This window comes from Coturnix japonica, chromosome 1 (genome assembly GCF_054131305.1).
Source record: "Coturnix japonica strain WE chromosome 1, WE-NBRP24, whole genome shotgun sequence".
Taxonomy (NCBI): domain Eukaryota; kingdom Metazoa; phylum Chordata; class Aves; order Galliformes; family Phasianidae; genus Coturnix; species Coturnix japonica.
Genome location: NC_140663.1, coordinates 172415066 through 172432443, shown reverse-complemented (window position 1 = coordinate 172432443; position 17378 = coordinate 172415066). Strand labels below are relative to the sequence as shown.

The 17378-nt window shown below is 36.4% G+C and overlaps 1 protein-coding gene across 50 annotated transcripts in view; it reads left to right on the top strand.

Annotated features, from left to right (window-relative positions):
• The window catches only part of DLG2 (discs large MAGUK scaffold protein 2), a 959079-nt gene that overhangs the window by 752746 nt on the left and 188955 nt on the right, over positions 1–17378 (top strand). For all 50 annotated transcript variants that reach the window (XR_014942266.1, XM_085536516.1, XM_085536515.1 and 47 more), the window contains 2 exons: positions 156–312; positions 13805–13907. Coding sequence is in view for 49 of the 50 variants with exons in the window: in XM_085536516.1 (XP_085392642.1) it covers positions 156–312; positions 13805–13907 (260 nt within the window). In the remaining variant the exon portion in view is untranslated. The remainder of the gene's footprint in view (positions 1–155; positions 313–13804; positions 13908–17378) is intronic.

The following is a 17378-nucleotide window of genomic DNA, read 5'->3' as shown; positions in this document are numbered from 1 at the left end:
TCCAATTAACAGATTTATGAAATTTAATAAAGGGTTTCTTTAGGTATTAACAGGCCATTGTTTTTTTAGCAGAATGTAGTATGGTGAAGATGCCCTAAGAGTTGCGTATGCAGTATCTTTGAATGGATAAACATTACCATTTTGTTTCCCTACAGAGAGCCTCGAAAAATCATCCTCCACAAGGGGTCCACCGGACTTGGCTTTAACATTGTGGGAGGAGAAGATGGGGAAGGCATTTTCGTGTCTTTCATCTTAGCAGGCGGGCCTGCTGATCTCAGTGGAGAACTGCAGAGAGGAGATCAGATTTTGTCTGTAAGTATTTGTTTCAGGTTTTCCTGACTGATTGCCTAGTCTTGTTTTTTACTGTTTTAGCATTTCTATGATCAGTAGTTGCATGAAATCACCCAAACAGGAGGTGCCATCTAGTGTGCAATGAACTACTTAGCAACTACCGGTGCTAAGAGATTAATTAGCTCATAATCATCTCTCTGCTTCTTATGAATCTGATGATCGCTCTGAAATTTATTTTCAAATTTTATAGGATAAAAGGCTTTGTAGCCTTAGGTTATATTTTGCATATTTAGTCCCGAGAACATACTTTCAATTTTTCCTTCAAGTATTTGTTAATTTCATGCAGTTCAAAAACAGAGAATTTATGTATCAGGCTTTGTCAAATAATTGAACATCTGAGTGAAACAACTGAACATTAAGGATTTTGAATGGCAATAAAATCCTTTGGAATATATTTAAGTAAAACACCCATTCACATTATATTGCCTTCCACAAAGGGAAAAAGAAAACAAACAAACAAAAAAAAAATCTATACTAAATTGATGAAATTAGAGCTGTTTCATTTGAAGTACATGAATAGCCTTAAGGAAAAGAACTGAAACCCTGGAATTATTCATCCCAGAGGAGAGATTGATCCACCAGGCTGCAGTGTCACGCTCATGCCCAGTGCTGTACTTTCTGTCCCTGTACATCTTGCATCCTTGGTTGCACTTGGGTTAGTGGCAGGGAAAGAAGATGGCTGTAGGCTGGATGGGTTGTGACATAATTAAGTGGCAGTTTCCTGGTCAGTTCATGAAGCAATCAGAACTGACTTTCCTACATTTCTTGGGCATGTCTTAACCTTTGGCCCATTCTATGAATAGTGAAATTTAACTTCTACTTAAAGTTCTAGTGTGAAAAAGTGTCTGGTGCCACTTCTCAATATTAGATACTGAGATATATATAAGATATAAGCCTGATAAGTTAACAACAAAGGGGTACAGTAATCTAAAACTGTGAGGATCAAAATTGTATATTTTATCTGGACTTGTTCTTTGAAAATTTAGAAAGAGCAAGTAGAAGTTGTACAGTGCCTTAAAGAGATCCTAAAGTAGAAGATTCATAACTGCAAGAAAAATAAGATGTTCTTATAAAATTACCATTGTAAAGGAAGACAAATGACTGTGCTGACAAGAACACACACACGGAACTCAAGGAACAGAAAGGGAAATTTCTTCAGGACATTCATACAATTTATTTTTTTTCTTTAGCCAGGTGCAGCACAAGAAGGCTGAATAAAAAGTACTTTGAGATCAGAGCCTTTCACAATAAATTCAGAAATCCAGCAGCTCGTATAAAATTTAGAAAATCATTTTCCTTTATTTTTCTGCAGGCATATATTTAGCACTGGGGGATACTGCCCACAGTTGAATTTTAAATTCCAATTTTGGTCTGTTTTGCAGTAGTGTTTTTCCTAAGTTCTAATTAAACTTACCAGTGTTGCCACAGCATTTACTTGTCATGCAAGAGTAGTTTATTTGTTCATTGAGCAGAGAGGGATGGAAATTATTACTAAATTAGAGTGCATGCATATCCCCAGGCAATCACCAACTCAGGCACTGCTGACTTATTTAGTCACAAATAACTATTATGAATCCATTTTTTCCATGCTCAAACAAAACAAATTGCATGCACAGGCCAATCTTAAAGTGATTAAACGTAGGCCACTGTCTGGTGAAGGGTGCCAGATCCCTTAATTTTACAGTGGATGCACAGAATAGGTCTGATTCTCCCTGTTTATTCCTGCTGGTCTTATTCTTCAGAAACATTTATTTCCCTGCTGAAGTAGTTTACCCATTTGTTTCTCAAAAAACAACAAATCCAATTTACCACGGACCAATAGTACTTGCCAAGCTAATATTTTGAATTAACTCTGGGTTGGTTAAATTTCTTTCAGACAGGAAGCAGAATAAATGATATAAACTTTGGAGACCTAGACTTAATTCCTGGTTCTGTTTGTGTCATTATTTGTGGCCTTGGGAAGGTGCTTTTGTTTTGTATGTGATGTAAAAGAGGAGAATCACAGCATCTTCCTACTTCATTCCTTTGCTGTGAGTATGGCAAAATGGTTGAGAAATGTCACTACTCAGCTTTGGGAGGGTGCCTATAAATATATGTTAAGTAGAATGCATATCCGTGAGTTAGACCCCACAAAGCAGCAAATATACATTGTCTTTGGGTGACCCTCTGAGTGCATTCATAAGTCCCAGAGTCAGGATACAAGGTCCAGACAAATTCCATGACCTCTCTTCCTCACTTTCTACCTTCTCACTGTTACGTTTATGTTGTGCAGCAACCTCCAAGAGCCACTATGAAAGATTAGGGTGAGGTTTTTACCCCCTGGAAACGCAGAAAATTTTTCCCAAATGCCACAGTTTTCCCAGTGCCACCAGGTGGCGTCACAGGATGAGTAATGGTGGAGATCTACTCAAGGAAACGCTAAAACCTCAGGAAGAGAAGAGTAGGATTTTTATATATAATTCATTATCCTCTTGTGAATTATCTCCAAATTAAACATTATCCTTTTCACTTCTGAATGCCTCTGAAACATAGTAATGCACACATCAGCAATGTATGTTCATCAGTATAACACAGTGTTATACTGTGATGTTATATATATCTGTTATATATATTATATATATATTATATATATATTATACTGTGATATAACTCTGATGTTACTCTGCTATTAAGCGTAAAATAAACATAATTGAGTAAGATTCTGAATACCCACTGACATCAAGGCTTTATTTGCTAGGATGCTGTGTACACATATTAACTTTTCAATCAGATGTGTATAAACCCCAGAAAACGTCTAAATAACGGTGGAACTTTTAACTCCATTTTATGGTAGTGGATATGAGCCATTATTATGTTAATTGATTTGTTTAAAGTCAGAAAAGGAGTCTGGACCAAGATTAGATTTAGGGGATGCTTGAACTCTGAACTAATCCCAAGTTCTTCATCTGTTAGGAAAATATGGTTTCTTCTGCAAATAAAATGGAATGCTCCTTGACATCATTCTTGCAATTTGAAATTCTGCCTCCAATACTAAAGGATATGTTACCTATTAAAACAGCAATGGGAAACCAGTGCTGTTTAGTGAAAGTCAACTGCATGAGCACAGATAATTTCCAAGAAGCACAGCAAATCATACACCCATTGTACATAGGCCTGGCTGACAGAAAGCAGTACAAATCTCAGAAATCAGGTGTATAGTGAATACACAGTTTGCATACACAAGTTTAGCAGCAGAATTTTGAGGCTTGATTCACAGTTTACACAGAATAAATTATAGCACATTGCTCTAGGAATTGCTATTCTGGCATTGTTTTTCTGTTTAATGATTTCCTACCAGATGTATCAAGTTAAAATTTTGTATAAGGAAAAAATGAGGTGAAGTAAGAGCTGTGGAATGGTAATACCAAGTATTAGCACTTGAATCTTAACTTTTGAGTTGTCTGAATTTTGTGCCACTGGACAAGACTATGTCTCAAATTTAAGATCCCTGTTTAGAAGTCTATATTCTTTCTGAATGTCCACTTCCCATTAAAATCAGTAAAAGCAAGAGACTGATTCAGATGGCCAGCTGTGAAGTGTCTAGAGCAAGCTGAATTGGTTTGAGGCCTTATTGTCTGTATTGATTAGTTACCCACTGACTTCAACCTTTAACTCTTACCACATCTGTGATGTATTTAGCTGTCTTATACCAAATCTCACGTTTCATGTGTGTTTGCCCTTGAAAAAGATGTTTCTTTTTTCACCTAACTTTGTGTTTGGTCCAGTTCAAAGAACAGTAATATAAAAACATGGATCTTAAAAAAAAAAAAAAAAAAAAAAAAAAGTATTAGTTGATTTCATTCTCTTCTAGAAATGCTTTAGTACCTTGTCATTCACAGCAGCAGGACTGAGTGTGGCCAGTATCCTGAAAACAGGCAACAAAATAAAAGGTACAGCTTGCAAAGGAGCAACACATCTTACTGCTTTAAGGAAATAAAATGTGTTTCTTGTAGAACAGTCACTTAATAAGAAGAGGAAAAAAAAAAAAAAAAGAAAAAAAAAAAAGAAAAAGAACCAGTTTTACTGTGAAAATGCAGGCAGTATGCTTGTAACACTAAACATTTTTGTTACTGCCTCACCTGAACCACGGAAATGAAGTCAATCAAGTTCTATATGATTTTCCCCTTGGTACAGCATAGCATTTGTCATAAATAATTAATATATGGGGAAGGATGATATCTTTTATCCCCTGCAACTTCCTGTGTTAGCTACATACTAGGAAAAGGGCTATCAAGAGATATACCACAGGGTTTTCTATCACCATATCATCTAGTTGATGATATTATGTATCATTATTATTTTATACCAGGTTTTCCCTTGTAGAAAGAAGGTGATCTCTTATGCCGATCCAGTTCTATCTTGTGCCTGTGCATTGTCCTGCTTTCATTTTCTGTGAGATTTTCTTCTGTGAGTTTTCTTTCCCTACGAGCAGATCAGTCACTTCTCTTTCTACTTTGTTGCTCCCACCCAGCTCTTACCCACTTGCTCACTCACGTCTGTAGCAAAAATAAAATATGGATTTGAAAAAAATAATGTTCAGCATTTTCTACTCCAAAATATGTGCATATAGAGCAGGGAGGAGTGTAAGCACTCTGTGCCTATTTATAACAATATTTATGCTTCATTTTGCTGCAGTTGGAACTGACCTTCAGATTGTCTTCACTTACTTTGGTGCAGAGAATCTTTCAGTTTTCTAATTTAAAACAGGTTTTTGCTCATGATAAAAGTAGTAGAACTAGTTGGGGAAAAGAGTGCATTTTTTACCTAGCTACAAACTAAATAAAAACAATAAATACCATTCGGTTTTCCAAAATGTTACTGGCTTGGGAAATGTTTGAATTATCACCACTCAGCACACCCCTAAAACAGGATTTATGGGGATAATCCATGTGGAGCATGGAATCCTTTCTCCATGCAGAATAAATTTATCACTCTTCTGTAATAGAGTTAGGATTATAAAAGGTGTTCCCCTCACCTTATAAGACTGACTTGCAGAGGCAATGACCTTATCCTTAGGATGCTTAATTCCCTGTGGTGTTGTGGGTGATATATAAAATGTTTTGAGAAGGTCCAAAAATGAGTTAGCTATGGCAGTAGATCCCTAAGAGTCATCCACCTATTTATGTTCATATAGTCATTTGGGTGCATAGCACTCTGGCCTTCCAAATGAAGGAACTGTACAATGCATGTTTTATCTTCAGATAATATATCCAGTATTTGCTTTCATCCTGATTAATTAAAAACATTTCAGATGGCAAAACTAAACTACGTGTACAACATTCCTGTACAATTTCATAGAATCATAAATTGTCTAAGATTGAAAGGGACCTTTCACTCTTCATCCAGTTCCAACCTCCTGCCATGGGATGGTTGTCTCCTACCAGCTTAGGCTGCCCAGGGCCCATCCAGCCCGCCACAGCTTCTCTGGGCAGCAGTGCCAGGGCCTTACTGCCTTTAGAAGGTATAGAAGGTAACTGGACACCTAAATAATGGAAGCTGGGTGTATTTTGGACTTTATACGCCAAGTCAGTAAAACTGTAGCATTCTCCTTGACCATAAAAAATCACTTTTATGTTATGTTTTGTCTATGTAAACATCATACACAAATACTTACCCTTGGAGAACAGAGCTGGTAGCAAAGTCTTTCTCAGTGCTGTTGATAAACAAATAAGATCTGATGACTCAAATTTGAAACTAGGCATATTCAACCTCGAAACAAGATGCATTTGTTTTATAGCCAGGGTAAGTGGGCTGTATTGCCATAGAAGCTCTTAGATTCACCATTTTACCACCTGTGTGTGCTAGAATACTATGTGCATTAGGTGACTGTAGATATTGCTTTTATATTTTATTATTCTAGGAATCTGTCTTCCTTCTGGATTTCTCCTTCCCCCTACTTCTCCTTTTTCCTCCCTTCCTTTACCTTTCTGTGATATTCAGATTGTATTGCAGTTACCTCAATGCAGCTACTAACTGTTTGCTTTCTTAACTCTTTGATGTAGCCAAGCCATACAATCAGAACCTAACAATGTACTAACAATTCTTTTGAATAAGATATGTCTCTTTTCGCCAATTAGTTAGCTATCAAAGCTGTCAGTGGTGTCATGTAAAGTTAGTAAATTGGCCTAGACAAGAGCCTGTGTATTTTTGTAATGATGAAATCATCAGTTGCCTCTAAAACATTCATTTTGTAATTGCCTCAATGAGTAGAAATGATCTGATGCCAGACTGCTTGCTATTCAGCTCCTAATAATTTAAGGAGGAGTTCACATTCAGTTCAAACATTCATAACTAGAAGAATTTGTTTTAAAACTGTCAAACAGAATTATGTCACATCTGATGTACTGAGGATTTGGGGTGAGAATTACAGCCTTTGGTGTACCCTTGCTGTAAGCCTCACAATGAAGGGAAACTAAAACGAGAAATTTGAAAGCCAAAACTGCTACTGCTGGATGAAATAGCTACGTCCCTGAGCACTATTCATTCAGAGATTTGCCCCAGGCTGGACATCTGTCTTGTGCTTAAACAGACTAGACTTCGGGCATCATTCTGCTCTGTTGCACAGAACGTTTGGGGTTCTTGAGCGATTTAAAAAATCAACATATAAAATGCAATGCATAATAATAGAAATTGGACATCCATTAGGTAGGATATTTGATGGATATCTGCAGTAATTCACTTGAGCTCTTCTTGGGAAAAAAAGAAAAAAGAAAAACGGAAGAGAGAGAGAGAGAGAGAGATGGAAATATGCCCTTTTCCTGAACAAACAAGCCATCGGGAAACTGACACAAACTGGAAAGACATGTACAGAGAGCAAAGGCTACTTCTTTTCCATTAGTTTAAAAAACATGATTTATTTGAGACAATAGTTGATCATCTGCTCAAAACGTCTGAGTCACACAGATGTAATCTGCAGAATCAGAAATTAATATGAATGTTCTAATTCAAGTATTTTTAATTAAAAATTAGAATAAACTTAACATTGAACATTCCTGAGTGTACCAGTTGGACAAGCTACCACTAAATATTGTAGTCATAAATTGCCTTGTGGTCACTGGCTTGAATTCAGTATAGATTTGTTGTGACACAAGACAATTTGTCTCACATCTCACTGGGCATATTACTGTATTCTATGGAAATGGAAAGCCTGTCAAATCAGAGAAGTCACCAAGACAGACTGCCTAAGCAGACTTTATTATTTGCTTACACTTTATGTCTGTACCTGAGTAATTTTTGCATATACGTTTCGGCTGGTGTGATTGTTATAACCTTTGTGTCATAAAAAAATTTGTTAAAACAGAAGATCTTACATCATTTCAGAAACAGGAGAATTACAATAATTAGTTCTGCTTATACTATAGTTTGATGTGAAACAAGAACATTGTAGCATTATAAGTAAGATTAATCAATGGCAGTTTAGCTATATCCATATTCTGAAAGGAATCTTTCCTTTTAAGACTATCTGGAAACAAAGGTAGGCATAATACCTGCTACCATTAGGGGAGTTCCTAAATGACCCAGGATGAGAGCAGGATACAGGAAAATCTGTGTGCTAAAAATGCAGTTAGGCAATAAGAAGACTGATTCCAAGAGGCAGGAAAATAAATGAAATTAGCAGTCATGCATAAACTTAAAGCTGTAGAAGGGAAGAGGGAAGATTTGATATTTTATCGGTATGGAGCAGAAAGATAGTAGAAGCTGTAAAGATGAGTGAATGTATGAAGGCAGACCTTAAGTTAGGAGATGACACTATTGAGATCCATGAGACTAGCTGGTGGCAGAAATATAAGGGTGTTTGAGTGACCAAGTGGGAGGATGGAAGGTAAAATAAGTAGCAGTTAGGTTTAAAGTTACAATCTAATTATGTGGATTTTAGTTTAAATGAATATTCTTACTTATTAAGACTAAAGAATGTTTTGTGTATTAAAATAAATAAATAAATAAAAATAAAAATAAAAGTATATTAATTTATTAAAATGAAAAGTTAATAAATTGCAACCTGTGCTTTTCGCCAGTGTGATATTCATATATAACATTTTTTATTCAGAATAGAATTTGTATGAATATTAAAAGACTGTATGTCACTGTCTAGACTGTACCATTTAGCAGTGAGATAAAATGCCGCAGATCACCTCAAAAACTGTGTGATTGCATCAGTCCCAGCTGGTAATAGAAGTAGGTGGTAGCAATGTATTGAAATAAGTTTATGTCCATTCAGGATCCAATGACCCTGTGTGTTATTTTCCAATGCCATCATTTATTTCTAATAATACAGTTTAAAGAAGTTTTAAGGAATTCTGACGGAATGGAGAGGAAATGGCTCTTACACTATCACTGCAGTAATTGTTTTCAGTGAAACTCTTTTAGTCTCACAGTTTGCCAGTCTGACATCATTCACAAAAACAGCTTTTCTAAAAGGAAAACTTCTGTATAGTTTGGGTTAAAGTGTAAATCTTTGACTCAGGCCATAGGCTTAGCAAGTACCATTTGGAATGAATCAGGCAGCCTGGTGAGTCATGAAGCTTGCTGGTGACTGCTGTAAACAGCAGTGTGTAAGACACCACTTCAGCACCACAATATTTATTCCTGCTTCAAAGATGCAGTGCTTTGATACCACTCTCAGCTGGTTTAGCTGGCAGGAAAAGGCATACTTAAATGATATAGCTTGTATCCCCACAGTGTTTCTTGCTTTACAGGCAGAGAAGAATTTGCCTTTGGAATGCCCAGCTCATCAGAGCATAAAGACCAACTTACTTGAGGCAAAACTTGTAATTCTAAGGTAGCAAGACAAGGAAAATTGAAAAGGTCATTGAAAGTGCTGGCCCATAAAAAGAGTGAAGGAGAACACAATATTAGACTTTCATTGGAGTTCGTAGGCATGGGAAAGGTTAGAAATGAGAGAAGTGGGAGAAAAGCAAAAGAAAGAGCCTGACAGAGTGGAAGAAGGTAAGCTGGGAAGTGAGAAAGCTGCCAAGTCAGCAATTTTTGCTCAGCGGCGCCGCTTCCAGCCCCCCTCCTCTGTCCGGAGCTGTCCGCGGTGCTGGGCGCTGAACGCATTGCTGCCCAGTAACTGCAATCATAGGATTAGGATTACCCAGGTTGGAAAAGATCTTGAAGATCATCAAGTCCAACCGCAGCCTAACCAGTACCCTATAACCATAGTACCCTATAACCAGAACCCTAACTCTAACAACCCTCCACTAAATTATATCCCTGAGCACCACATCCAAACGGCTCTTAAACACATCCAGGGATGGTGATTCAACCACCTCACTGGGGAACTGCAAGATTGGATGGACTGCAAGATGATGGACTGCAAGATGTCCTTCAAGGCACAGCACACCGCTGTGCTGCAAGTTAGCTGCTTCAGCTGCTTCAGCTGCACTCTTTGCTTTCAGAGGTCTAAAAACACCCGTGCCTGCTGAAGCCCACAGGCACACATGAACTCCCACAGAGCCACAGCAATCCTGCTGCAATACTTAAGTCCATGTACAAAATTAAGACAGAAGAATATGGTTCTTTGTATCTTCTCTTGATGAAATCCAGTAGAATGAGTTGTCCTTATTCAGTTTGCTTCTGTTTGCTTTTTCAAAAGTCAGAAGTTCTCATTTCAACAAATTCAACTGTAATTTGAAAAAGATCTGCTATATTGTTCTATGCTAAAGAAGTACCTTTCTTTACCATTTAATTTACACTGTAAAAGCACTGTGCAATGTCACTGACAGTCAAAAAAAAAGAAAAAAAAAAGAACTCCTTTATATTTTTCTCACCAGAGGAGGGGTATGGTTTCTTTTCCTTTAAAACTAAACAAAAGATTACAAGTGTTCATTTAATTACTGTACAAACATGAAGTAAGTTTAAGTAAACAAATAGCTAAATAAAATAGGTATTCCACTAGCCTTTACTGTATTTGAATGACCTACATGAGAATCATGCTCTAGTTATTGTAACTGAAGACAGACAGACTGTTTCAAGTCTTTAAATGACACTGTTTAGAATTTTACCAATTTATGTTAATATAGGACATGAAATTCAGATGTTTTAAATGGAGTATAACTCTTCCAATTTTACAAGAGTATAACCTATCTAAAATATTAATATTATCTTTCATTTAGATTGTGATTTAGAATTTAATGAAGTCAGCAGTGCTTTAGATTGAGTCAATGAATGCAAGGACAATAACTATAATTCCTATAGTTGCATAATTTTATTCAGATCAGTTTAAACTATAATTTTTCATTGCAGCACTTCTTTCATAAGCTTTTTTTCTACAGCATGCAAGAGAGACAGACATCAGTATAAGCTGGAGGCTCTTCTTATTTCCATTATGTCAAATTCATTTTGGAGTTAGGCTTTGGAAATTGTGCACTCAAAATCATTCTAGGCTAGGGCATCAGGATGTGGTCAAGCTCAGAACAGCAGTGCTGCTTTGCTTATTGTATAATGCTTCTTAAAGCACCATAGCCCATAGCCTTTTAATATGTATTAAAATTTCCTACTCACACTTGCAACTTTTCCTGGTATTTTATTTCATTTACTGATTATTCTTAACCTAAACAACATCAGATTATTTGAAAGCAGTAATTTAATGAGGTTTTTAAAATTGCCATTAAATTAGGTCTGGCAAATATATCAATATACACAGTTGTTAAAATTAAGATACTGTTTCAGAGGAAAAGGCAATATAGACTATTAGCTTTACCCCTCCAAAAGCTCTTTTTCATTTTGGCCTGAGGGTAAGAATTTGATTTAAATGTGTAAGTTAATTGTGTCTTTCATGAAGAAATAATGCCCTTAAATGAATATGCTCTTTTTCAACTTGAAGTCTGGGGACATGATTATGTTTGCTTTTAAATATTGGGAAACAATACATGTCAGGGCAAACATTTAGTTAGTATCTACTCCTCTTGTAGCAACATGGAGATCCATACATATCTATTGTCACAAATTTTTATGTTCTGGGACAAATGTTTGCTTTCAATGTTTATTTAGGTATGGTGGTCTTCCAGCCTTTATATTAGCTTGTAACGGCTACTCCAGTATTACTTAAATTGTCTTATCCCTGTATATATTCTATCAGCCATCCTCTGTCCTGCCTGCTGAGAATCCATCCCTTTGGTATTATGCTGCTTCCTTTACCATTCCTCTGCTGCCCCAAAGGGTCTAAGATACATGCATGGTATTATCAGCATGATATTGGCATTCATACCCTCTACTTTGAAATTCACATACAGGCACAGTAACTCAAAAATTCATCTATTTTTCTGTGAGGCAAATTATAATACATTTCCTCTTCCACATCATTATTGTCATTATACAATATGCACAAAGATATGTGATAGTTATACAGGTTTAACAAGCAAATCTTTAGGTCTTATGGAATCCTTTTTTCAGAAATATGAAAGCTTGTCCAAACAATTACATATCTGCATTCAGTCAGCACTGCTATAACATAATGCAGTCTTCTTGAATTCTACTGGTTTTAGATAGCTATCACACATCAGATTGTTTAAGACTAATATTTGAAATAGTCTTCACGTATCAGTACAGTACTAATTTTTTTCATGTAAATAATAGTTAAATATGTTTTCATAAAAATAATCAGATTCTCTAAGATTTAGTGAGAGACAGTAAGATAAAACAGGCCAGTTTGAAAACATGCTTGATAAAAAAAAAAAAAAGAATTTATAACAGCATTATGAACAGCTGTAATTTGTAAAGTTCTACGTAATAAAATTTGAAAGAATTAAAAAGTTGTCAAAATCTAAACAAAATTAACTTCATATTTTCAATAAATGCTTAGCCATTTTGTTTCAGTATTTGGTAAAAATAATACAAAAAAAAAATACAAAAAAAAAAAAAAAAGTTTGCCATTGTGCCACCATGGTCTGTTTGCCACAAAATCTATGACACTGCTCTCTTTCTTCCCCTTTACTACATTTCCTTTCTCACCTTTCTTTTCTTGAGCAGTTGGAAATGGATTTCTGTCCTGCTGATGTTATTTGAATGCCAAGTGTTTCTTGTTATTCACTGAAACGTTACGGTAATCTTTGAAGAAAATGAGGAGGAAAGTCAAATAATTAAATAAATAAAGCAAATGCATTAAATAATCACAAATACTTCACCACAGCCAAACAGTAACAGCCATGTCGGAAAGCAAGATTCACATTACTTGAGCAGTTAATAATCTTATACATCAAATCTGTCTCTTCTTTGGGATGCTGCTGACAAAGCATTTAACTCCACATCTACAAATCAAAACAGCTTTGAAACAATCCCATGTTTTTGGAATGGATTCCGTACTTTGAGTATTCTGTTAAGCTTCCACTGCTCATGCAGCACAATATAGGTGATCATTAGATAATCCTCCCCTGCAAGGACAAGCTGTGAAAGTTGGGGCTGTTCAGCCTGGAGAAGAGAAGGCTCTGGGGAGACTTGAGAGTTGACTTCCAGTATCTAAAGGGGGGCTGTAAGAAAGAAGGGGACCGACTGTGTAGCAGGGTTTGTTGCAATAAGACAGCGAGAAATGGTTTCAGAGTAAGAGAGGGGAAATTTAAATAGGATGTAAAGAAGGAGTTTTTTACAGTAAGGGTAGTGAGACGCTGGAACAGTTTTCCCTGTAGGTGGATGCCCCGTACCTTGGGATATCCAGTGTGTAACATTGGACTGGGCTCTGAGCATCTGATAGAGCTGTTGGTGTCCCTGTTCATTGCAGGGTAGTTGGATCACACAACTTTTAAGGGGCCCTTCCAATTGAATTGATTCTATGGAATAAGAGGGGCCCCATGGAAATAGCTAGCAATGTTGGTCTGCAAGAGGCAGCAAAGCTGTCCCCGCTCGCAGCTCCATTTCCATCACATGCAAGATAGAGTTATATTTCTAGGCAACAGGAGAAGAATTACATAAGCAAAAATGGTAGCTGAATTTTCAGTTCTCTGAGTCCTCTGTTCAGTGTTTTTTGGTTGGAGTTGCTTCATGTATTTCCAGGTTTCCCTGAAGCTACAGAATGGGCTTTCAAGTTCTGGCTGAAGGAGCTGTTTCTTTGCCTGAAATTTTCTCCAACACAGCAGAAAATGTAATTTACTGTAAATTTTATATTAAAAAACAAACAAACAAACAAACAAACAACAACAACAAAAAGCAATTCATTACGAGACCACCGAAAATCAAGTCAGTAGAGAAGAAAACCCCCAAAAGATGTTGTCTGATGATAGGAATGATAAGAGTAGGAACACCAGTGTCTGCCATGTTAGTGCAGATCTTCATGTGTAGTCATAGGTAGCATTCTCTCTGCCTTTCTGAGTTTGTACCTTCACTTTTGCATAGGAGCAAGCATCAGGTATTTAAATAAAAACCTTGGTCTTCCTGTCTAGTTTTAAACTACTCAGATCTGTTGTTTGCATTCCTTCTGTAGGTGAATGGCATCGATCTTCGAGGTGCTACCCACGAGCAGGCTGCAGCTGCACTCAAAGGAGCAGGGCAGACGGTAACAATCATAGCACAATACCAGCCGGAGGGTAAGCAAAATAATAAACTTAAAGACATATGGTAAAAGATAAGTGCATAAATCCACATGTTTAAAAGGATAAGGCTGGTGTAGACAGTGCTTTTCCCAGCTATCATTAGAAATCACCTGGACTGAAAATTCAAGAGGCAATTCTAGTAGCAAGAAGTGACTCTATTATTCTCACAGACTTTGCTTTTAAAAATATTGTATGCAACTATAAGAACAATCTTTAAATGTGCATGTAGTAAGTATTCAACACTTAGCTATCAGTTTATTTTTGTTACTGCTTATTCTACATTCTTTTCTATTTTGCTTCTGGAGAAAGTGCAAAAGATAAGCATGAGCACAAATGCCAGGAAGATCTGAGTCTGCTTCAGTCAACCAGGTTGGAATTAATCAAAGATTAACTGTTCCTACCAATTGTAGAGTCTCTCTCTAGTACTACATTACTGTGTCCTTCTGCTTCCAGGACAATTAGTCCTAGATCATTAGTATTTATGAGAGAAAATGACTGGTATTTAAACAAAAGAGTCAATAAGAAAAGGCAAAATGTAAGAGAATTGTGGGCGTGATTTACCTCATCCATATTTTGATGTCAAAAAATTAGCTTTCTAGAGCTTAACCTAGTTTCACTGGGTTTGACTGATTTTGTGAGTCCAGAGTTAAGTGAGAGAACTCTCTACTATTGTCCATGAGCTGTGCTTTTTCCTGATTCAAGTATTCAAGACTGTGGAGGATTTTATGAAAGAATTATTACTTTCTGATAGGAGCAAAATATGTTTTTTCTCCACAGTAGTTATCTCTGTGAAACATTGCTTGGCTGAACTCTAGATGTACAGCTGTCTCTGAAGACATGCTTGCACCATTGTATCAGTTTTCAGCAGATCATTCTAGCTAAATTCAGAAGTCCCACTACAGCCTGAAAACACAAGTGGTTAATTCTGCCTAATTGTGCCATGCCTAGGGAACATTAAGGTCTCAGGTGAAGCAGTACAGTTCTAATAGCAGGTTCAGCTTGGCAGATTTTTCAGAGGTACAGGGGAGGTGAATTACTGCTGCTGAAGTTTATGCAACAGGATACTTTATTTTCTTTCTCTGAGTCCTGATAATAGCAGACAAAAACAGCTGGTATTTATCAAACTTGCAGTTGTGCAAGAGATCGGGTATCATGCATCTGTTTATTGCTTATCTGCACTTGAGTCACCAAGCAGAATAAATTAGGCCATGCTAAGAAATGTGCAGAGACAGCAAATGGAATCTCAAACATCTATCCTTAGTTAAATAAACAGAATGTGTTTGTATATAAATGCATAATCAATAATCAAAGCTATTTTAGAGGAAAAGCACTGAAAAGCATTTCCACGACAGACAGCTATCCACACTGGGTTCTGAATAAAGCCATGTTCCCATTAGCTGTGTCAGTTGTGTTTGCTGTCGAGTGATATTAAACTGCAATTATCACCATGGTGTCAGACTGCTTGTAGCAATCACTGGCATTTCAGAGTTGTTCTAAGTCATTGTTAATACACAAAGCATGTATTACTTGGCAGATTTTTCCTATTATATATGAACTTCTAGTTGACGTGCTGCTCCCCTACGTTCTACCAGATTTGCACTATGTCAAATTCAGTTTTGGTGAACATGCAGTTCAAATGATGCTGATGAAATCCACTAAGTATTATATTACATATTTATTCATTTTTTTCCTACAAAGCTACTCCATTCCTCAAAACCCCCTTGAGGGCAGACTAGTCCCAACCACATGAGCTGCCAGCAAAGTACAGCCAGTATTTGTTTCACCCAAAACATCCAAGATACACTGAAGAGATCAGAACTGTAAGAACAGGGCCCAAAGTCAGCCTTTTTGTAGGAAATGATTGATTTTTTTCAGGTAAACAGAGCAGTCTGTAATTGTCCAGCATATTGTATCTGACTGCTGAAGTACTGCATTTTAATTTAGCTTTGCATCTGCAGACGTGAGATGAAGTTTCTCTCTCTTAAGAAAGATGAAACATTTTAAAGTGCTGTTTAAACAGCCTACACGGAAAATTACTTAATGTTTTATGGATCATACAGAAAGACAGGCATTCTATATCAGCATAAATATTTGTTTTATTTTAAAGACCCAACACAATTTATTTCTCCTTTCTTTGTAATTTACAGCATTTATATTATTTACCTTTCTTGAAGTGTTTTTTGAAACACAGCCTTAAAAGACCTTAAAACTGTACAATTGTGCTTCTTTCAGGGGCTCCTCATTTTAAAATGCTTTCAAAATGGGCAAAGAGCCTAAGTAGTTTGATTTTGCATTTTCATGTGGGAAGTGCTGAGTTCTTTTTACTATGGATTTGGTGTTTTTTTGGAGAGCGAGGAATAGCCACAGAAATATGAACCAATATCTTCTTTATCTTTCCCAGCCTATTATGCCGTTAGATCTAGCTGCAAACAAAAGCAATCGAAATCTTTAGCTATTGATATTTCAGGTACTAATTGGTAATTATTTAAGTAGCATGCAGTGGCATAAGACAGCTGGTGGTGGCATAAGACAGCTGATGATTAGGAATTAAATGGAAAACTTACAGTCCAATAGTTTAGTTTTACCGTGGTTAAGAAAATTGTACAGCATATTTATCTTGGCAATATTACAACACATCCAAAATGAAATTATATACTTAGTTGTGGGAATAATATGAAGTTAATACTGTAGAAATACATTTCAACTTTTACATTTTCTTTTCCTTGTTTCAAACAGTTAAATGTTTATCTAAGCCTCAAAAGAACTTCCTTCACAGTTATGTGTATACACTTGGCAGTCAACCTCATGAGAACTGCAACTCCTGCAACAATCCAGTGCTTGTCATCAACTTGAGTAGCTTTTCTTCTTGATATTATGGCATTTTGGTTTCTTCTTCTATCTGGGATAAACTAATGCAGAGACTAACACATAAAATGTAATATGGTTGGTGTTTATCTGAAACATGCTGCCAGTTCATCAGACAAGATTGCTTGGAAGCAAGAGAAAGTTCTGTAAAAATGTACATTCATAGTAAACAAAGGAAGGATGGAAAATGCAAGCAGTGATTTGCATGATGAGGAGATGAATGGAACTACTAGGACTATTATGCTCCTTAATTCCTGTTCTTCTCATGTAAGTTCACTGTCTGTATTTCCCAAACCCCTCCAAAAAATAGAAGAGACAAAAGAGAAAGTCCATACAAATGCAAATTACGTGAAATTATTTATGGCACTTTTATTAGAAGCAAGATTAAAAAATCAGAGCTCAGCAGTGAAAGTATGTGGTTATATCAGTATGAACAATGGCCAGAAAGTGGGGTTTTTGAGTCACTTCTTACTTGTATTTTAAAAACTGAAAATAATACATATACTTTATCTTATGTATAGAGTAAATTGTGGTCTACCAGTGCTGAGCACCCTAACCTCTAATTATTATTGTGAGTGTAGTTTATAGGGAGGCTTATGT